The sequence below is a fragment of the Dermacentor silvarum genome, chromosome 1 (assembly GCF_013339745.2).
Source record: "Dermacentor silvarum isolate Dsil-2018 chromosome 1, BIME_Dsil_1.4, whole genome shotgun sequence".
NCBI classification, from domain to species: domain Eukaryota; kingdom Metazoa; phylum Arthropoda; class Arachnida; order Ixodida; family Ixodidae; genus Dermacentor; species Dermacentor silvarum.
This window is the reverse complement of record NC_051154.1, coordinates 314,908,392-314,932,285: the sequence shown is the minus strand read 5'-3', so window position 1 is coordinate 314,932,285 and position 23,894 is coordinate 314,908,392. Positions and strand designations below refer to the sequence as shown.

The 23,894-nt window shown below is 46.0% G+C and overlaps 1 protein-coding gene across 1 annotated transcript in view; it reads right to left on the bottom strand.

Moving 5' to 3' along the window:
- LOC119442410 (myosin heavy chain, non-muscle) overlaps nucleotides 1-23,894 on the bottom strand; it is an 81,905-nt gene that overhangs the window by 43,928 nt on the left and 14,083 nt on the right. Inside the window, exon 2 of the mRNA XM_037707284.1 lies at nucleotides 13,473-15,253. Coding sequence (XP_037563212.1) covers nucleotides 13,473-15,253 — 1,781 coding nt within the window. The remainder of the gene's footprint in view (nucleotides 1-13,472; nucleotides 15,254-23,894) is intronic.

Here is a 23,894-nt window from a genome sequence, read left to right as displayed (position 1 = left end):
CTGTGCATTGTGTACGTGAATATTTGTTCCTCACTACCATTCCACGTTGCCCCTTTCTACATACATGGCGGTAAGAGTACGAGTTTCACCATTAAGTCAGACAGCTTCCCTGCGGGTGATGTGCCTACGCACATAGGAGGAGGAGGAGGAAACAACTTTATTTTGTTAATTTGCTTAGTGAGCGGTGGCTACCAGGTGGTGCCTTACAGCCACCTCCTCAGCTCTTTTGATGGCCCGAAGTTGAACCTCCAGGTTCGGGTTCATGAGTATCGCTTCCCACGCTTCAGCCTACGCACTTAGGATTTTTTTCTTAACAAGCGGGGGCCATACTTTGTTGAAATTCGTTTTATTTTGTTCTCTTCAGAGCCTTGTCATTGGATTGTACGCTGCTTTGCGGTATTATTGGTCTTTCATACTCGGCGCGATGAATGACCCGAAAATAGTAGACAGCGAAATAGATTGTATTGTAATGACTTGTTAGGACCTAGCGATCTTTAACCGGTGCATGAATTCGAGAATATAGAACATGATGCCATCCCCGCCCAACATTACTATGAAGGACCGCCGCAGCGAATATATCCTTCTGAGATGCACAACGCGCTGAGCGCACTAATAAATTCGCCGTTCCATATACATGGCGGCAAGAGTGCGAGTTTCACCATTAAGTCCGACAGCTTCGCTGTTGGTGATGTGCGGGCGCACAAAGGATTATTTTTTTCTTAACAAGCTGGGGTCATACTTTGTTCCAACTCATTTTATTTTGTACTATTCACAGCCTTGTCACTGGCTCAGATGCTGCTGTGCGTTACTGTTGGGCTTTGACACTCGGCGTGATGAATGACAATAAAATGGTAGAAAGCGAAATGAATTGTAACAAAATGTTAGGCCCTAGCCATGAATGTATTCAAGAATATGGCACATGATGGCATCCCCGCCCAAAATTACTATGAACGACCGCCGCAGCGAATATATCCTTCTGAGATGCACAACTCGCTGAGCGCACTAATAAATTCGCCGTTCCATATACATGGCGGCAAGAGTGCGAGTTTCACCATTAAGTCCGGCAGCTTCGCTGTTGCTGATGTGCGGGCGCACAAAGGATTATTTTTTTCTTAACAAGCTGTGGTCATACTTTGTTCCAACTCATTTTATTTTGTACTATTCACAGCCTTGTCACTGGCTCAGATGCTGCTGTGCGTTACTGTTGGGCTTTGACACTCGGCGTGATGAATGACAATAAAATGGTAGAAAGCGAAATGAATTGTAACAAAATGTTAGGCCCTAGCCATGAATGTATTCAAGGATATGGCACATGATGGCATCCCCGCCCAACATTACTATGAACGACCGCATCAGCGAATATATCGTTCTGAGATGCACAACGCGCTGAGCGCACTAATAAATTCGCCGTTCCATATACATGGCGGCAAGAGTGCGAGTTTCACCATTAAGTCCGACAGCTTCGCTGTTGCTGATGTGCGGGCGCACAAAGGATTATTTTTTTCTTAACAAGCTGTGGTCATACTTTGTTCCAACTCATTTTATTTTGTACTATTCACAGCCTTGTCACTGGCTCAGATGCTGCTGTGCGTTACTGTTGGGCTTTGACACTCGGCGTGATGAATGACAATAAAATGGTAGAAAGCGAAATGAATTGTAACAAAATGTTAGGCCCTAGCCATGAATGTATTCAAGGATATGGCACATGATGGCATCCCCGCCCAACATTACTATGAACGACCGCATCAGCGAATATATCGTTCTGAGATGCACAACGCGCTGAGCGCACTAATAAATTCGCCGTTCCATATACATGGCGGCAAGAGTGCGAGTTTCACCATTAAGTCCGACAGCTTCGCTGTTGCTGATGTGCGGGCGCACAAAGGATTATTTTTTTCTTAACAAGCTGTGGTCATACTTTGTTCCAACTCATTTTATTTTGTACTATTCACAGCCTTGTCACTGGCTCAGATGCTGCTGTGCGTTACTGTTGGGCTTTGACACTCGGCGTGATGAATGACAATAAAATGGTAGAAAGCGAAATGAATTGTAACAAAATGTTAGGCCCTAGCCATGAATGTATTCAAGAATATGGCACATGATGGCATCCCCGCCCAACATTACTATGAACGACCGCCGCAGCGAATATATCCTTCAGAGATGCACAACGCGGTGAGCGCACTAATAACTTCGCCATTCCATATACATGGCGGCAAGAGTGCGAGTTTCACCATTAAGTCCGACAGCTTCGCTGTTGCTGATGTGCGGGCGCACAAAGGATTATTTTTTTCTTAACAAGCTGGGGTCATACTTTGTTCCAACTCATTTTATTTTGTACTATTCACAGCCTTGTCACTGGCTCAGATTCTGCTTTGCGTTACTATTGGGCTTTGACACTCGGCGTGATGAATGACAATAAAATAGTAGAAAGCGAAATGAATTGTAACAAAATGTTAGGCCCTAGCCATGAATGTATTCAAGAATATGGCACATGATGGCATCCCCGCCCAACATTACTATGAACGACCGCCGCAGCGAATATATCCTTCTGAGATGCACAACGCACTGAGCGCACTAATAAATTCGCCGTTCCATATACATGGCGGCAAGAGTGCGAGTTTCACCATTAAGTCCGACAGCTTCGCTGTTGCTGATGTGCGGGCGCACAAAGGATTATTTTTTTCTTAACAAGCTGGGGTCATACTTTGTTCCAACTCATTTTATTTTGTACTATTCACAGCCTTATCACTGGCTCAGATTCTGCTGTGCGTTACTATTGGGCTTTGACACTCGGCGTGATGAATGACAATAAAATGGTAGAAAGCGAAATGAATTGTAACAAAATGTTAGGCCCTAGCCATGAATGTATTCAAGAATATGGCACATGATGGCATCCCCGCCCAACATTACTATGAACGACCGCCGCAGCGAATATATCCTTCTGAGATGCACAACGCACTGAGCGCACTAATAAATTCGCCGTTCCATATACATGGCGGCAAGAGTGCGAGTTTCACCATTAAGTCCGACAGCTTCGCTGTTGCTGATGTGCGGGCGCACAAAGGATTATTTTTTTCTTAACAAGCTGGGGTCATACTTTGTTCCAACTCATTTTATTTTGTACTATTCACAGCCTTGTCACTGGCTCAGATGCGGCTGTGCGTTACTATTGGGCTTTGACACTCGGCGTAATGAATGACAATAAAATGGTAGAAAGCGAAATGAATTGTAACAAAATGTTAGGCCCTAGCCATGAATGTATTCAAGAATATGGCACATGATGGCATCCCCGCCCAACATTACTATGAACGACCGCCGCAGCGAATATATCCTTCTGAGAGGCACAACGTCATAGCCCTACGCGCTGGGCACACTAGATTGTAAGCAATAGCGCTTTCTCCTAATCATGAATTGGGAGAAGGGCACCATTGTTTAGGAAAATAACAGCGTAAAACTGACACGAGCTAAGGCAAAGAAAAACACGAAAGTGGCGCTGACTCACTACTGGATTACTTTCCTAAATATAAATTCCCTAAACATGAAGTTTCCTTTCTAGTATAAAAGGGTACTAATTTGGCCTTTTTGGTAGGGCATACTGAACGTAAACGGCAAGAAAAACACACGGACAGAAGTGCACGACCCATACGCCAACTTCAGCAAATGGTTCAAGAAATTGGTATTTGAACCTGCAAAGATATACCTCCATACTTTGCGTTGATTCTGCGACCGTGGGCACCCTGGGCTTGCTCCGGGGTTCGGTCCCCCTGCGTTCGATCGCTGTTTATAGTAGCATCTCCTGCTTTGGGGGCTTGGGTCAAGTATCGGGTGGTATTTTCTTTGTTCACATTGTTATTTTACGTTACTATTTTTCTCTACGTGTTAATAATTCTTATGTGTTTTTGAGTTAGTCAGCCCTACTTTATGTCTGTCTCATCACCTGGCCTCGGGGCTTCCCCGTGCTCAGCCTCGGTAGCTCCCCAGGAGCTACCGCTTGAGTTTTTTCTCCGCAGTGGAGCCGGCAACGTTCCCGTGGCCATGGTGCCTACCGACGGGGGCATAATCAATATGAAGAACCCGAAAACGATTCAGGTGGAATTGCAGAAGGCGTCAACTCACTTCCGACAGATCACTGAGGTCCGCCAGTTCGGCAGGGGAGGTATATTATGTTGCTCGCCAGACCACAACTGTGCCAAGGAACTGCTGAATTGCTCAACATTCGCTTCAAATCCGGTGAGATGTTTTGTCCCACCGCATTTTGCATGCTCTAGATGCATTGTTCGAAGTGTAACGTCAGTTTGACACCTGAAGAACTTTTAGAGATGTTTTCAGTGGCTGTTGTCATCTCTGTTTACCGGTGTAGCCGAGTAATTGACAATAAGAAGATTCCGACTGAGTCAGTGATAGTTACATGTGCTGGGACGATGCGTCCAACAGAAATCAAGGTCTGGCCCCTAATTTATAAGGTTGAAGCTCTGGCTCCCCGTATTCTACAATGCGCCAACTGTTGGCGATTCGGTCACAATGTGAGGGGCTGCAGATCTTCTCCACGCTGCCGTAATTGCGGTGACAACCACAATTTTACTGATTGCTCATCCGAAGAAGAGAAATGCTGTCTCTGTAGGGGTGGTCACCCCGCTAACTACTCGAACTGTCCTGCGAGAACACAGGAACTTCAAATTCTGGAAGTAATTGGAAGGAGACGTTGCTCACGCCGTGATGCTGTTGCTGAGGTCCAGGGAAGATCTAAGGGATATGCAGGAGTGACAGCCCGTCAACAAATGGTTGCAGACTCAACCCTTTCCGATGCTATTGCGATAGCTGTTGAAAAAGCGCTGTCAAAAGCTATGGAACGACTAACATCAAACCTATCGGAGACTATAGCTCATCTGATGACATCACAAATGATTCAGCTTTTCAGTTCTGTTGCGAGCCCTACTAGCTCACAGATTCCTACATATCCCATTACATCGAACGCTGGGCAACTAATAGATCCCTCGCCAGTCATTGCAGAAAGCACTAAAAATACAAGACCATCAACTTCAACTCAGAATACCGACAACGGATGATTCTCTGGATCAGTGTCGGAAAACAACCAGGACGTAGAAATGGATCTTCCGACGCTTAAACGCACAAGATCACCTAATGATAATTCATCCACCTCTGTCCTGCACTCCATAACCAAAAAAATTGTTAAAGATAACATTTCAAAATCCGATGCTAACCCCAATTCTTCAAGTTGTATCCATAAATTAAAACCCGCTAAACACGGTAAAGACACTTTCGAAGAAAGATTTTTTAAAAGACAGTATCTTAGAGCAAGTTATTTCTACAGTAGGCATTAATTCATCATAGGTGTTTTAAAGGTATTACAGTGGAACTGCCGTTCCATTATTTCTGCAGCCACAGATTTAGTATATTTTTGTTCTCAATTTTCTCCCGACATTATTCTTTTGCAGGAGACTTGGCTATCAAATGGTCAAGATTTCCACATAAGAAACTACCGTTTATTTTGATTGGACCGTCCATCGAGAGGCGGAGGACTCGCTTTCCTGATAACAAATAGAATATGCCACAAAGCAACAATATCATATCAATATATGTCTACGGAGTGCGAGATACTAGCAATAGATGTAACTATTCCTTGTTGTTCTCCGTTTTCTTTAGTTAATACATATTTTCCCGCAGGTGTTCAAGATATTCGATACCTTAATACCGTTGTCAAATCTTGTAGGAAAGAAATTGTGATAGCGGGAGAATTTAATTCACACCATGTGGCTTGGGGTTTCCGAACAGACTCATGTGGAAAAAGATTATCGGACTGGGCAATTAATCAAAGTTTTTGTTGCTTAAACACGAAAACAGTTACGTTTATTCAAGGCCGTTATAAATCAGCATTGTATCTAACATTTGCCAGTTCGGGGATGTGGGTCACTTCCTGGTCTACAGTCGACTCTGCTTCAAACAGTGACCATCTACCCATTAGATTTGATATTCTGTGCCCTTTTACTTCTTTAGAGTCTCCGGTGCGAATTTTTGTCAATTACCAGAAATTTCAGAGTGTATTAAAAGCGACCCTCAACTCCCAGATAACGGTGCCGGATGACATCAAAGCCATGAGTCTTTGCGCGGAATTAAAAAAGTTCATATAAAAGATCTCAATTCAATATTAACAAAGATAAACGTACTCACTCTCCTTGGTGGAATTCGGAGTGCACGTGGGATTATAGAGGACGAAAAGCCGCTTGGAAAAAACTACTTTACAATCAGTCTCCGAGTAACTGGAGTGATTATAAGTTTGCAGCTGCCACATTCAAGAGAACTGCATCGAATGCCAAAGACGAATATGATAAGAAAACATCATGAATTCCTCTGCAAGCCTAACAAAAAAGCACTGTTCAGATTCCTTCGGTACAGAAAGTTCATACCGACATCAGCGAATACTACAACGATAATTCTTTCACCACGCGAGATATCTGCTTCATTAGAATTCATAGGAAAGGAATTAGCTCAACACTTAACATCACGTTTGCCGAATCGACAATATGTTTAGGCCTGCCTAAATTCGTTGCTAATAATGTGTTATACCAGGAAGCGCGCTTACCTTCTCTTCACACGAGATTCGGTATGCTTACGGTTCAAACCTACTTAAGGGCTTATGAATCGCCTCTTAGAAGTACAGAATATATATTTATTAGTGAACCAAATTCATTTTTTGAGATCACGTGGCCTCGGTTACATACCCCACAGGTTGTATTTGTGCAGGCACAGTTAGCACCTTTAAATGTTCACATTAGGGAAATCATTCCGTTTGATAGGTCCACATTGTCCTTTAAAATTGAATTTGCGGATATTTTCCCCAATAACGCAAAACTGCTGCCACCAACGTATTTGAATGCCCTTTTGCAAGATTATTTGGCCCATTTCCCAATAAATGTAATAGCGACTGATGCTTCCTCGTGTGAAGAGAAGGCAGGCCTGGGAATATACTCCCCATCCCTCGATTGGTCTTTTTCACTTCGACTGCCAGATTACACATCAGTTTTTCAGGCCGAACTTCTGGCAATAATTCTTGCATTGCGAAAGTTACCGCTACATGTTACAAAAGTTATTATTGTCACAGATTCACTTTCTGTATACCGCGCGCTTAACGCATCTACAAATTTGACAGCTTTAAGCACGTTTTATACATTAGCTCCTCCCCACTTAAAGTTTGTTCATTTAGTATGGGTACCAGGCCACCGAGACATCCAACTTAATGAAATAGCTGACTCCTTAGCACGAGCTTCTTTAAAGGGTCCGGCGATATCTGTGCTGCCGGCAACTGCGTATATCACTGCAGCCACATATAGGCAGTTTTCTTTGACTGAAGACAAGAAAAGCCTCGCACTAGCAAAATCAACAGACTTTATACATCTAAATTATTCTTGGAATCGACAGTGGTGTCCCAACCGGCAATTCGAAGTAACATTTACAAGACTGCGTTGCCGTATTCTACAACTAAATTTTTACTTGGACAGATGTGGTCTGGTGCCATCACCATTATGCTACCTCTGAAATGAACCAGAATCTATCGATCACTTTTTATTATCCTGTCGGCGGTTTTTTAATGATCGACAACGATGTTTAGAAATCCCACTTCGTAATCTAGGACTGCCGTTAAGCAGTTCAGTTTTACTCTCAGTTGGAGCCACGGTGCTAGGATATGGCCTAGGGAATGTTTGCCGAGCCATTTATAACTTTCTTTCTAAAAGATTGCCTTATTAATATTTCCCCATTTATACGTGATTGCTTTATTTATCCTTCAATAAATTATAGCTTTAGCAAATTCAAAAAGTAAAGTCACAAAACCCCAATTATTTTATTATTATTATTCAAAATCTACGCATTTCCTTTGCTGTATTTAATTTATTATTAAATTCATAGTACTATTCCTATTCAGGCAAGGCTGACTAACTTAGTATAGACTACTTAATTCTTTTATTATTGCTTTATTTCTCATTTTCAATTAGTCATTTATTTTTATTCTTATACTTATGTGTTTATAAATGAATTTATTTTAAATTTCTATCAAAATACCACCCGGTTCGTGGCCTATCCCCCTCAGTGGGTTGTGCCAAGTGTTGAGGCATCATCATCATCATCATATACCTCCATCCCAATACCAGATCTGTTCATTGCTTATATTTGGATTGCTTAATTGTCAACGCTGCTTTTTTTTCGAAAACTTGCAAAAAAGAAGCTGGCGTTCTCTTAAACCGCCAAATTCTTTTTCAAAAATCTTGTTATCCTTTAAATTTTCAGTTTGAGGGTTTATTTGTGAGATACAAAAAAGGAAAAAAAAAGGCACTACACGCGTAGTTCTCGCTTTACACTATTCACTGCCATAGCTTGGTTTTCTTTGCCCCATGTCTTGTCTTACCTAAGCGACTTTCTGTGCTGGCTCTGAAATAAAGTGGGAACATTGCATGCGGAGGCTTTTATGTCTCTCATAAGGTCTCGGCAGCGTATCTGCCTGACGCAGCTATTCTTCAGCCAAGAATATTTCATTTTTAACAGAATGAATTAGCTTGTGCATCAGGCCGATCAGTTAAGTGTTTATTGATCGGTCCCGTTCAACTGCTGACCCCGCAACTCTGATGGATTGAAGTTCTGATGCGACAGATCCAATCGGCCAGCCGTGGTTGCTTAGTGGCTATGGTGTCGCAGAATGGCGGCAGTGACGAGGTCTTGGGATGAACTCCTGGCCGCGGCGGCCGTATTTCGATGGTCGCAAAATGCGAAAACACCAGTTTCAAGTGGATGCTGAAGTAACGCAGGTGGTCCAATTTATTCCGACGTCCCCCACTACGGCATGCCACATAATCAGATGGTTGTTTTGGTACGTAGGATTTCAAATATATTTTAGGTTTCATTGATAATATAAAATCACTCAATACGGCCATTATTATACGCTCCATCGGAGGTCTGCTGAAAAGCCGAGTGGCATTGAGAGTGTCCAATCAGGGCTCCGTGGTAATTAGGCGGCGGCAGGCGAGACGGCATGGGGCCTGTAACTGGGAAAATGAGTTCCGAAGGATTAGTGAACCGTCGGTACTTTTTCAGCAATGGTCAACACGTTACGAGCATTAAGCCTTTAATAGGCATTACGCACAATAAGTCGATACATATTCCCTGCCAATGTCTAGCAGCTCTTTCAAGTTATCCATGTGTGCCCTCTTCATTCTGGAGATGGAGAATTCTCCATAATGTCTGACTCGTATTCATGACGACGCGGCTCAAGTATACAGACGGTGTGGGGGGCTGGGGGTGTTTAACACGTGAAGTGTGCTTTCGAATCACCCGCCACGGTATCTCAGTCAGCTAAGGCGTTGCGCTGCTGAGCACGACATCGCGGGATCGAATCCCTGCCGCGGCAGCCGCATTTCGCTGGAGGCGAAAATGCAAAAAAGGCCCATGTGCTTGCGTTGTAGTGCACGTTAAAGAACTCCAGGTGGTCAAAATTAATCCGGAGCCCTCCACTACGGCGTGCCACATAATCAGAAATGGTTTTGGCATGTAAAACCCGACAAAGAAGAAGAATCTTTCGAATGTGGCCTCACGGCGTTATGCAGGGTATTGCCCTGAAGGCGCACTACTTTTATACTCAGCAGCAGCTTAGCATCTGATCACTGAACGTTCTACTCGAGTCCTTCAATTCATTTTTACTCGTCATGCAACTGCCGCGGAAGTTTGCCTCTGGGAGTGAAGCTGCCGCTAGGGGCACGACCACTGACCGACGGTCGGTGGCTCTGCAGTCGCCGTATTGGGCTGCGGGCGGAGTGAATTGCGCACGCGCGTCTTCCACGTGACAGTGAATGCGAAGAAGGCCGTTATAAGGTAGCCGAGAACCCGCCGCTGTAGTTCAATGGGTATGGTGCTGCTTTGCTGAGCGGGAAATGGAGGGTTGCATCCCGGCCGTATTTCGATGGAACGAACTGCAAATGCGCTTGATTACATTTAGCGTCCCGTTATAGACCCCCAGGTGGTCAAAATTATTCCGTAGACGCCCACTACGGCGTGCTTTATAATCAGATCATGGGTCTGGCATGCGAAACCCCTGAATTTATTTTTGTAGGTTATCCGATTCTTTTTCGTGTGATTAACCAGTGTGGACCGAGTGTGGACAAAGTGTGACCGAGTGTGGCAAAGATTTGCGTTAAAAATAAAAAGACTCTTCCTTTCACGAAACTTCTTACATGGAAGCATCCGCAGACAGTAAGCTAGCACAGAGCGGATGCACTTTCCGCAAGATTATCTGAGTAGCTGCAACTAGCGGAAACATGAATTGTGGCAGTTGGACGGCTGCACGCATAACGTGGGAAAACCAGGCCGATCTTTCTTTCTAATTACCTGCATAACCTCACGCAGGGACCTAGAATCGTTGGGGCGTTTGTTATGTAAGTGATTTGACATTTCAGGCTGGTAAATGTCCATCGTAGAAAAAAAAACATCACTTTGCAAAATAATAATACAAATTCAATCTTTCCTATACAATTTTGATTGAAGGCTACAGAAATTCAGTTGGAAATTTATTGAAGGTGAGCAACAATGTTTGGTAGATATTCAGCTCTAAAAGGTGGTTATAAGTGAGAGCAGCTCTTCCACATTAACTGAAGTGTTTGAAAGGAAAAAAAACGAAAGTTTACCGCCCATCGCAGGTAATCTCAAAGCATGACGCCATTGGTTATCAGATACTGCTACGCTTGAACTACAACACGGCTTTGTTTGTGATTTGTAAAGACAGAGAATCACGCGCTGTAAATGGCTGTCGATAATGTTCGTGTTAAGCACCGCTCAGTCATCTTCCACTCCTAGTGACAACACGGGTGGGTAACCGCGACGCACTATTTCCTTAATTTACTTCATGAAACAGTGCGCTGTTTATTTTATAGCAGGTTACGCCTCAGTTGCATGATTCTCTATACCTCCAGTATTTTTCCTTACTTATTTTGTTTCCATTTCTGCTTTCGCTTCTGTTGTTTTTACTACGTTCCTTAGTCGCTGAAATATTTTTTTTTATATTTTGCATCACCGGCCCACCCTATCTTCACCTATTTTCCCACGTTAACGTTATTAAATAAACAACAACCGCTACGCACGTTGCTCAAAAACAAAAGGATTATCGACTGATAGTTGAAAAAAACTTTCTTATTTTACAAATTATCCTCCGCCAAGCAGTTGATTGAATATTAAAAAAAAAGTTGTTAAACGGAGTGTAATAACCCACGAGAAAGCTTAACCTACGGAGAACAGAAGCAGTGATGATAGCTGTGCGATGAAAAGTACAAAGATGTCTCGTGAGCTAATACTGAGATCTGCCCAGCTACGAACGGAGGAGACATGGAAGTACAGGCATTGGCTCATGCACAATAGACTCAATGAGTCACTACTACAATTCCTGATCTATGCTGCAGGGAAAGCTGCACAGAAAAAAAGGACTGAGCATAGCCAGTGTGGTGCATTCTAGACATACGGCGATCTAGTAACAACTGCAAGTTGATTGGAAAAGAAAATTCCAAATAAGATACGCTCTTAGTCATGCAAATATGCCCCAAGCAGCTTTATTCAGGTTGCTTACACGCTTCTCCAGCCCCTGGTCATGTCTTTCAAGGCCCCTCTAACTTCATTGCTAGTTATAGAAGAAGACTCTGTACTCTGTTCACTACTTCGAAGGAAAGTAGCTTGGCTGCTCTAGGAACTGTACAGGTCAGTATAGAATTCCTCCAATGCTTTTACTACGACATCGACATTGCTGATGATATAACCCTGCTTATCTTCTAGGGCACACATTTCGCCTTGTCCTATGCCAACTTTCCTTGTCACTGATTTCATGCTGCGTCAATATTTTACTGCTTCCTCACTCTTTTCTACGTTATAACTTCGGATATCACTTACTTTCTCATTTTTGATCAGTTTCGACAGTTCAGCGAATTCTACATGGTCTCTCGAGTTTGACACGTTCATGTTTTGCGGTTTCTTTATTAAATCCTTGGTTGCTTGGGAGAGCTTAACTACTGGTTGCCTTGGTGCCTTACCTCCCACTTCAATTTCTGCTTCTGAACTCAGCCTAGTTTCGGTTTCATTCATTACCTCTATGTTATCTTCATCTTCCTGTTCAAAAGCTGCATATTTGTTTGCGAGCACCAGCCTGAGTCGCTCTGCTTTTACCTTACTGCGTCTAGGTTGGCCGGTTTCTTCTTGACTAATTTTATTCTTTCTTTCTTCAACTTGAGAGAAATCTTAGCCCTCACTAGCCTATGGTCACTGCACTTTGCCCTACCTAACACTTCTACATCCTGCACCATGCTGGGATCGGCAGAGAGTATGAAATCTATTTTATTCCTTGTTTGTTCATTAGGGCTTTTCCAGGTCCACTTCCTGCTGCTGCGTTTCCTGAAGGAGGTATTCATTATTCGGAGCCGATTCCTTTCTGCGAATTCAACCAACATCTCTCCTCTAGTGTTCCTTTAAGCGATGCCGTAGTTGCCAATTGCTTACTCACCAGCCTGCTTTTGCCCCACTTTTGTATTAAGTCGCCCATGACTACAGTATGCTGAGTTTGCACCTCTCTCATCGCTAATTGAACATCTTCAAAAAACTGTTCTATTTCTTCATCATTGTGACTGGGCGTTGGGGCGTAGGCTTCTAGTACCTTCAGTCTATACCTCCTGTTCAGCTTTACTACAAGGACTGCTACCCTCTCGATAATGCTGTAGAATTTATCAATGTTGCCCGCTATGTCCTTAAGGATTAGAAATCCTACTCCGAATTCTCTATCTAGAAGACCTCTGTAGCATAGGACGTGGCCATTAGTCAGCACTGTATAAGCCTCGCCAGTTCTTCTAGCCTCACTAAGGCCAATATTATCCCAGACAATACCTTATAATTCTTCAAATAGCCCTGCTAAGCTATCCTCACTCGATAGGGTGAGCGTGTTGAGCGTTGCCAGGTTCACTCTCCAGTGGCGGCCTGTCCGGACCCAGACATTCTTAGCACCGTCTGCCGCGTCGCAGGTCTGACCGCCGCCTTGGTCAGGGGCGCCGCAGCCGCTGGGGAGTGAGGGCCATGGGTTAACTGTAGGAGTCATGATGGAAGTAGTGGCTGTATACTGCACCAGGGTGGCCAATTCCTGTTTTGGTGAGGGAGTGACTTTCTTGAAGCTTAGTGGGCCTTCCTAATTTGGTTGCACCTGGACTAGTATAGCCCCACTAGCTCTCGGCAATTTTTTGCCGGTGTCAGGCGCCACACCGTGCCTGAAAATGTGATGGATTGGAGGATTGGAACTTACGACCTTCAGATTAGAAGTCGGGTGTTCTACCTCTGCTCCACGCCACCACTAAACTGATTTAGTGTCCCCTTAATATTTCACAGGTTCCGTGCCTTACTCAAAGTGTCGCCCATTTAAAATACAAACTGAAAAATTTCAACCTTACCTATGCGATCTTCCAGAGCTTGGTTGCCATGCTTCAGACGGGCATGCGCATCTTCCAGCTCCTTCACCTGTGATGCCATGTTGTCACGATCGCTGACTGCCGACGCCAGCTCCTGCTCGCGACACAACAGCTTTTCGCTCATGTCCGCAAGAACCAATTTCAGGCTTGCGCATTCCTGTTGTAGTAGCTCGACAAGCGAAGACAGCTGCATCTTCCTGTGCTGACTTTCCTTGAACTTCAACTTAATTTTCTCAATTCTACAGGCAGCCTGGCACTTTTTCTCAAGTGACTGCGAATTGGTTTTTGCAGTCGCAAGAGATGAGTGCAAGCACTCTTTTTCAAGGTTCAGTCTTGTGACTAGCTGCTGGAAAAAGCTCACCTCTTCCTGCAGGAACCCCACTCGTCTGGTGGCATCACCAAGCTGAAACGCTGTAACCTTCAGCATCTGCTTGCAGCTAGTGATGAATGAGTCCAGGCCAGCATTGGCATTCCTGAGAATGTGTTCTTGCTCCTCAGAAGTACGCAGCTTTGTCCTAACCTCGCACACTTCCTTCTGAAGAGCGCCGCAGGCAGCAGTTGCATCAGACAGCTTCAGCTGCAGCATTTGCTTTTCTGCTAGCAAGCTATCGAGTCTCTGACTTTTCTCCTCAAGATTGTTCCGTAATGCGCAGTTCTCGTTATTCATCGCTTCAATCCTGGCTTCGAGGTGCTCCATTTTGAGCTTGGCTTCCTCGATGGTACTCTTGAATGCTGCATTTACAGTGCAGAGGTTTTCATTCGCAGCCACATGCTCAGCACACTTTTCTTTGAGCGCATGAACAACCTGTGCTTCGTTCTCCAAGCGAACCTCTATTTCAGCCTTTTCAGCTGCGCTCTTCTCAATGCACTGTTCAATCTTGGCGCATTCCGCAGTAGCTTTTTTCAACTGTCTGTTTTGGCACTCACTCTCACTCAGCTTCTGCTGAAGCTCGGAGGAGAGTGTGTCCAGCTGTTGCTTGGAGACTTCAAGCTCCTGTACCCGTGCTCGAAGCTTGTCTGCTCTGCGCGTAACACTGTTCAGTTCATTTAGTACTTCCAGAAGTCGCCATGACTGATACTCTTCCTCGCATCCAGCCAGACTCAGCTGTTGCTCGAGCTCTGTGCAGCGAGACCGACTTGCCTTTAGTTCAGTGCGCAGCGTGGCAAGGGCTTCCTTAAGTTTTGCACACCGTTCTTCGCTGACTAACGGTTGCGATGATCGCAATTCACTTCTTCCAACCGATACTGTAAGCTTCGGCTCAAGATTCTTAAGTGTTGTGTCCAGAGCAAGCAGCTCTGAATTCTGTTGCAACAATGCATCCAGATGCTTCGTGTTCTCTGCTACGACTTCACACGTCCTTTCTGCCTGTGCCCCCTTTTCCACTTCCGACGTTCCTAAAGCTGCGTTCAGCTCAGCGTTTGACTTGAGTAGCTCCTGGTTCATGGCATCAGAAGCAGCTGACTTATCGTCAAGTGCAGCAATCTGCTGGTCCTTGTCGGCGAGCTGTTGGCGAAGCGTTTGAAAGTGGCTTGCTTGAATAGAAAGCCGAGACTGAAGCGTGGAAGTTGTGGTATTCGTCAGCTGCAGCTCGTTCTCCATTCCAGAGATGCGAATGTTCAGCTGCGTGCTCCTGTTGTTCGGTTGCGACACCTCTGCCACGAGAGTGGCCTTTGCTTCCTCCAGCTGCACTATGGTGGCCTTGATGGCGTTGCCTTCTGCCTGTATCCTGGCTGTGGTCTGTTCCAGTTCACTCTGCACCCTCCTGCATTGTAATAAACCAAACAAATAAAAAAACGATTTCACGTGTTGCGAAAACGACCGGCACGTTTTTGATATTATCAATACTGTCTACGTGCGAAAACGTTGCTCATCGTCGCCAGAACCCGTGCATCAGCTACACACACCTGTAAAATGCGGAGACCGACCAGAAGCGACCCAGTTGCTTTGGATTGCTGACCAAAGACATTTGCAATCCTTCACGAACCGGCCGAACCAAATTATTCTGTAAAAGAACCTACGAAATCACGTTCGCATTCTTTCACGCAGTAAAGACTTGTTGAAACTCTCGCAATTACGCGCGCGTTTGAGAACGCAGGGCGCATGAGCCGTGCTTCACCAACACGAGCTCTCAACGTGCGGACGCTTTACGCCTTAAATAATGGTAATTGTACTATATGCTTCTGCGCAATTCCAAAATGGCATTATTAAGGCCCAGTTACTGAGTGACGAAGCAAAATCTCGCCGTAAGAACTCCCCCGAGAGCTCAACGAAGCTTTCCGCGGATTTCCCCTGGTCTGGCGCTGCTGCGCTGTGGTATGCATGAGAATGCCGGTATATTGTGACTTCAGATTGGCATCGTTCTCGGAGAGCCTGGACGCCTTGAAGACACGCCTGGCTAGCACCGTTCCGTCTGTCACAATGATTCATTTCCTGCTGAAACACCACGTAAAAAGCGGTTTTAGCTTCATTATTGCACAAAAACATGTTTTGCTTAATTTTGAGGACATGTTATTGGATGTACAATTATATAAAGCGTAAAAAGTATCAGCTCGCCGCTGAAGTTGGAGGACAGACGACAAGATTCTCGCTCATTTTGGAACAAATTGTCGTCTGTTCTTGCTTTTCTTCGCTTGATCCTGCATTGGAGGTTAGTATAAACTTTATATGGAGATGCAATATGGGTGAATTAAAGCCTTTTATGTAGATTGTATTTTAAGAACGCATTATTTGTGTAGCCATATTCACGTTTTAGACGATGCCTCGTTCAACACCAGCCAGCGCAAGCGTCACTGACACATATCCCGTCATTGCCATGAGGGCACAACGCCCTTTAGTAAACTCGCTTAGAGGGTGGCGCCAGATTATCCTCTAGTTGTTAAAGTGAGAAACAATATGACTCTGGTAGCGCGTTAGCCGTCGTCTGCGACGGCAGGTCGACATAGGCGGCGCTACTGGGCTTTTGATTTTCGGAGTTCTCGCAGCCGGCTGGCAGCCAGACGGCAGCCAGCTAGTTCCGGTTCTGATAGGAAGTCACGCGGGCTGGGATCCAAGAACAACCCGAAGTTTCCGGATGTTTGCAAAATCGAACACCCGGACAGCTGGCCGCGGGCATGGAGCCGCGGAATAAACGTATACATGCTACAAGCATGGCGGCGGCCGGCGTGTGTGGCGCGCGCTCGGCGTTGTCGGCCCATTTCAGTGTTGACAGCTTCAAATTATATAGTTGCATTCGGGAATACGATTACTTCTCCAAGATTTCGCGCGACTCGGCACAGGACGCGCGCTGGGCACCTCACTTTGCATAGCGCAACAAACGGCGTGCGTCGCGTCCAATGCCAAGTCGCGAAAATACACGTAAGTGATAGCTAATGCAATCGCTCGAGGATGCCTGGTCGCAGCGATCACGTCGGCCACCGGCGACATTTGAAATCATTTCACAAGACACGACAAAGTAGGATATTGCGTGCGCATAAAATTTCGTGCCGACATGCTTGAATTCGATTTTAGAATGTTTGTTTTGGCGGGGGCTGCGGCTGGCGCATGAAAATGCACGCCGCTTGTGACCAGCGAAATTCTTCACACGAAAAATAGTATTGGTCGATCACTGACAACAATAATAAAGGTAATGTACGTGTGGCCATTACTCATCTCAACCCGTGCATTCATTTAACATCACCGGCCTATATATACAGTTAGAACTCATCGGTTTCGAGCTGCAACCCAAGCATACGACGGAGAGACAAAGCGAACACGTGCTAGCGGCGACGCCTTCGCCAACTGCCGAAAAAAGAGATACCGCCGCATATACGCCGGCGATGTGACAAAGGGATACCACCGGAGAAAGATAAGCCAAAAAGGCACCGCAATGTGTGGCAATGAGCCTCTACAACTTGCGCGAAACACGATGAGGATACTATGCAAGCATGATCGAGATCGCAGCGCGCTGTTCAAGACCGGGAAGAAGCATTCACGGGACACACACACGCACAAAAGCAAGCGTCAAATTGTTCACCGCCCCACCGCGTCGCAAGGCGGAACGGTGCGTTAGAACCCTAGTGAGATCACTCTAGAAGTAATGCAATCAGCGATCCATGCACCGCGCCGACGTCGGGAATCGCGCCGACGAGTATACGCGAGCGCTCACCCAAGTCCAAAACTACGTCAGCCGGGGCGGCGCGCGCTAGCTTCGACGCAAGCCAGTAGCCAAGTAAATGTCCTCAAGCGCCCGCGTTGCAATCCGCCACGTCCTCACAAAGATGGCGGCGAGCGCTCATCGCCACTTTATGTCATCTGCTAGCCAGAGACCTGAACTTCACGCTCGCCACGCTCACTAAACTGCGCATGCGAGAAAACAATTAACCAACTGCACATAGGGATTTCTTTTCCTTGTATATTCGCCTACCTCAAGGTACTACTACTCAGGAGATGTTGCTCCTTGAATATCTGACTTTGCCTAGGTACTACGTCGGAGAACTTCCTTTGCTCGTTTTGTATGTGTGTGTCTCTAGGTTAGCCGACATGTGCGTTTGCGGTCTTGTCTGGCCACCACCCCCCGGGTCATAGAAAACTCCATGCCCCGGGTAGGTGTTGTGCTCGCGGGCCTGTGACGACGCTACACGCCTCGCTCCCGAAAAGCCGCGTCGCTCAAGTTTTCAACGAAGAATGTAGGCACGCTCACAGCGAAAAAAAGGGAACAAGACGGCGGGATGAAGGTGCCCGTGTGCTGAGGCGACAACATTGACGCCCGCACAAGTTTTTTTTTTTTTTACAGCGTAAGCTGTTATGCACTCATTGCAAAAGCCGTTTCGGGTCGCGATGATGCCGCCGCCGGCGTCAGCCGCGTAACCGATAAAAACGCGAAAAAAGTACCCGATTCCTAACGGGATCGAAGCCGCGCCCGCTGCATGGGAGCCGGATACTCTAGCACTAAGCCACGCAAGCGGCAAGGTATCCGGCAAGCGCTTGATTTCGGTCCACGGAAAATGCATATATATAAGGCAAGCCCGCAGGGGGAGACTGACTCGAGCCTCCGCCAGTATGGTGGCGCCATCTAGGTAAGATGCCTGCAAACGCAGCGCACCCAGGCGCAGACGACGATGTGCGATTGAGACGAGGCGCGTAATCAACGAGCTCCCGAGCTGCCGAGCCTCCACCGTTATGATGGCGACAACTAGTTAAGGTGCCCGCAAAGGCGGTGCGCCCGACATGTAAGTTGCAGTTGTGAGGCTTCATCGGGCTCAGCAGACTGCTGTGCAGAGAGCATTACAAGCCGCCGCTCGCCGTAGATGTCGGGCGGACAGTTCAGATCGTTCTCGTCAAAACGAGGCGGAAAGACTGCCGCGAAGGCCCTAGCTGTTGTGCGTAGTGCAAAAGTTGGAGTTAATATTGTGCCGCTCCACCAGCTTACGCTGTGACTGTGCTGTGTATGCCGCACTGGCCGGTGACTTTTTTTTTTTTTGGTTGAAGTGAAAGTGCGACGATGCGAGCGTCCGCTCTTGCGCAAGCGGAGACTGCTCTCGGAAGCCGCGGTGCCGGGTGCCGACGCAAAGCGGCAGTCATTGGGGTGTTGCGGAGCGCAGCGTAGCAATATCTCAAATAAAAAAATACTTTTTCTGTAAGGTAGGCTGCTCCCACCCTGATAGTGGGATTATATTTGGATCATCAAAACAGTGATGCGTTTATTTAGGACTACCATCGATCCCTTAACAGCAGCCACAGTTGTGCCTAGTAACCACCAGCCCAGCGTGTTCTCTGTTCCAATGCCGGCGGCGGGAAGCCAGCGTCGCGTAAACAAACCTCAGGTCTCGGAAGTCAACATTATGGACAAACGCATACAAAACGAGCAAAGTAAGTTCTCCGCCGTAGTACCTAGGCAAAGTTTTCTATCCTTCTATCCTTATATTTTCTATCCTTCGCGCGCAGTGAGCTCTGCTAGGGACGAACAGAGCAAAACCGGCAACTCGACAACTGCTCAGTAGTACCTAGACGTGCGAATCTTCAAAGAAGCAAAGTACCTTTGTGCAGTTTTTTTCGCGCATGCGCAGTTTAGATAGGATGCTGACCGTGAAGTTCAGGTAGCCAGAGAACTTCCAGAGAGCAGCCAGACCAAAATCGTTTAGACATTGAGGGGCTTTAAACTACTAGCGGAGCTCCCGCCCTTTGGTGACCAACCAGTGCAGGAGGGCGCCCACAATATACGGCGCTTACACAGCGTGCAACAACTTCACCTAATGTAGTAACGATGGCTGAAAGTTCTTTCCTTGGCGCACATCAGTAGGGACAATCACAGAGAATGTGGGCGATTGTTTTCTAGCAGCGACAATATTACTATAGGTAAGCATTTTCCTCTTGTTAAGCGCTGGTTTGCTAAAGCTGAGTGAACAGAAGTGCCAATTTACCACCAACATGAAGCACAGCTTCATTTTCACACATGCAACAACCAAGTGGTTGCAATACTTCCACTTTGTGGTTCCTTAAAGGAGACTATCCGCTATCATGCACAAAGGCAAGTAAAAGAATGAGAGCGCATACTACTAAATACCCTACGCCCTCAATTAGCTTTGAAGTTTGTTAAGACGTTAGTCCAGCAGTGAGCGCTGGCTCAAGCTCACGGGCTCCGACACATAGCCTTGACTAATGAAGTTCTTAAGGATCTGCCAACCAGCTTAGCAGTTTTACTAGCATCATGGTCACTCGAGCGCGAACACTTTACATCACCCAAGGGTAAACGAAGTCATTTCCCACATGAAAAAAAAGTGCTATGGCCAAGTGCTTAACCACCTAATGAATTCTTCAAGGTTGCGAAAGTAGTGTACGGTACCTTGAATATCCGCCTGTCGTCCCCCTGCGTACTTAAGCTTCGAACCCGTATTACTAACGTACATTGAACGAGCCGTCCTCCCTAATCTGAAACAAGAGCTCACATTGGCACTGGTTGGCTGAGAAGCCATACGCCATCATCTATTATATGAAACTCCGACTGCGTAATACATTGAAACCGCAGAATACTCACAAGATACACCCGATGGACCAGATATCAACTTCGCATCGGTGTCCTTTCCGAGCCAACATTTCGGGCAGCATATAATTGCTCGTATATAATTTGGCAATGCAATTGAGCAGAAAGAGCTGCTCGGGGAAGATCCGTGCCTCAGAATCCGTCAGCGTTTTTCGCCGATTGACCATCTCCTGCAAGGACTAAAAAAAAGAGTAAGTGTTATACATATGGGGTACAGGGAAGCTAATTTTATCATTTGCATGGTACCCGCTTCGGCGGTAGGATATATTTCTGAAAACATGACCGAAATCATAATTCGTAATAACGCGATTGATGGCATATCCCTGAATAAATATCCCATCTAGAACACTTCAATATTATTTCATAAGCAATAAATAGGAAAATGTGTCCACCTTAAGAAGCATCCTATGTATTTGATGTTAATGGTGCTGTCGTTGCGAGATCTATGTGTGCAGCTTAAACGTACAACTTTATCGATCCCTTTAGGCATGTATATAGTACGGTGTAACGCGGGTGCCACGTACATCTCAGTCACGCTATGCAGGTGAAAAGAGGACGCGTTGCAGTCTACAATAAAGGAGACGAATTTCCGGCCAACCTGGCGTCGCTGGCGTAACGTATCGGGCACCGCTGGCCGATCCCTGGCACACTGGAAACCCCGAACTATATATCCACCCATTTAGGAGCAAGCAACAAGAGAACGGCATTTCATTATGACATGGCAGGCATCTTATTCCGCCTTCGAGCAGGCAAGCGAGCACGCTTATGTGTGTGTGGTGGTTGTGTTCTGTGTTCAAGGAAGTTACAGCAGATTAAGCAACTGGAGGTATACAGAGTGTTTTCCTTTTAGGTGTACCAAAATGTAAAAAATTGCCTGTGGAAGATAGCGCAATTATAATCCTTGATCTAAACTACTCGACAACGCGGCCATTACTTCCATCAGAAATCAAATGTCTAATTGAAAAATTAACATGATTACGCTAAATAACTTTTTCATAAATTATTTGGCGGCACATTTTTCAATCCACGAATTATAGCCGCTGAGCTCGCAAGGCGTGTCCACTTGGCCCGAATTCTCGGGACTGTAACAGTTTCGAGATAGTGTCAATGTGTCCGACGAAATGCATGGGCGTTCCAGTTAACCTTTCGAGGAAAACGCTGTTTTATTCATTAAAGCACAGCGTTAACTGGAACGCCCATGCATTTCTTCGGACATTTTGACAATTAATATCTCGAAACTGGTTCATTCCTGAAAATTCGGGCCAAGTGGATACGCCTTGAGAACTCGGCCGCTATAATTCGTAGATTGAAAGATGTGCCGTAAAATAATTGATGAAAAAGTTAATTAGCGTACATATGTTATTATTCAATTAGGCGTTTTGACTTCTCGTGAAAGTAATGGCCGCCTCATCCAGTAGTTTTTATCAAGGATTATAATTGTGCTATGTGCCACAGGCGATTTTTAAAAATTTGGTGCAGCTCAAATGAAACACTCTGTTTAGGCTACTGCAATGCTGCGTGGACAGTGTAGATGCAACATTGCAAATGTTTAACGACAAATAATTTCCTAGGGACTTTCAACTTTTGCGCATGCGGTATGTTTAAATCACCGACCCATCCCGAACATAGTGCAGCGTAAAAATGTGGGCCGATATGTCCTACCGGGGATATGCCCCTAGCACCGCCGGTTGCCAAGGAGTTTTGCTGGTTGCCATGATGTTTTGCATACATATATATTATGAAATCAATCATTAAATAAAGTACTTGAATCAAAACGTCCGCCGGTGGGATTCGAGCACGGTACCGCCAGCACAGAGTCCTCCTTCTCTAACCCCTACGTCACACAGGCTTCCGTCGAGACGCAAAATAGAACATCCTTAAGCAGAGCGTGAAAATGCTTGGCGCGTTTTCCGAACGTCGATTGTTTCCCGTCGGCCTGACCACGTGTACCATCGAAGTGCGACACGTGGAACACCACTGGCGGCGCTGTTCATCACGACAGTGTTGTCAGACGTGTTTTTAGCAGACGGGACGCTGTTGCTTCTAGCCGGGATTAGTCGCGTTGAGTGCTGCGTCGCGTCAAGATGTCTCAGCCGCATATATTTTCAACCACGGCGGCTGGATAAAAAGGTACACGGTAGCTTTTCCCCAAAAACGACATGCCTGATAATGTAAAACTACGAGAATATAAATATATTTAGCACGTCATCCTACTTGAAAGCGTGGGCTAATTTCCCCAAAAGTACAGTCGAAAAATGTGTGCCGCTATCGAAAATAGCGCAGTAAAAGAACATTAAGGAGTCCGAGATAAAGTCCCTATATAAGAAAATTACCGCCATCCTTTGATATACGCCGCTTCTCTCTCTCCTGTATCTCCGATTGGACGATGATAGCGCGCGCTTTTCACTTCTTTATATTTTCTTTTTTTCCGCCTCAGAGCCATGTTAAAAGTCCTCTGCGCAGCCGCAGTCGCCGGCGGCGGCCGCGCCGCGCGCCCGGCCTGAAAGCTTCAACCTGGACTTTATAGGTGCGCCACCGTCGACTTTGCTTTCGCAAGCAAGAAGTAAAGAAAAAAGCAAGCGCTTTAGGAGAGGAGGCGGCGGAGGAAAGAGTAGATGGCGGTACTTTTCTTATATAGGGACTTTAGTCCGAGAATGCTTCTACTGCCCTCACGCGAGAGGCGACGCGATTGTGTGCCGTGTCCAGTGGCTCCGCCTTTATCTGAATCTCATTTTGTTCAGCAAGACTGTCTTGCAATGACTTTAACTGAAGGTGGGATGGCTCAATCGCGTTTTATTAATCTCGCTAGAGCATCGACGGCCCGGCATGACAGCCGCTTGTAACGGCCAAGAGGGGCGAGATAAGCGACATTGTGTGCAAACGCGAACTTGAATTTGCTGTTCCGATGCCGTCTGCTATGCCTTTTGCTTCAGGGGTGCAAACGCGCCGCTTTTGTTACCCGTGAGGCCGCATCGTGCACCGCTGCCAGACAACACACCTAAAGCTATTTGCAATTATTAGCTTGCTCTTGTTTTTCTATACCTCACACATGCTCATACATTTCACTTCTTTTTTATTCCCATGCGGATGCGAGGGTTCCACTAATACGAAGAAAAAAAGGAACGTGCAACAAAGACGAAGCGTCTAGTTTACACCTATTCTGAAAAACGCTTTTCAGGAACCGGACTGCGCTGATCACCCTGGCAAGGCTTGTGTCCTTTTGGTGCGATCAGCATAGCAGACAATGCCCGCCCTGAAGTGTGCTTTAGACGTTTGCGCATACTGTCAGCCATCGTGCGATTAAAAGGCGCTCAGTTGTCTTGCAGTCGACAGTCGTGCGATATTACTCGTGCGACTACAACGTTCTCTGGTGGAACAACCTTGG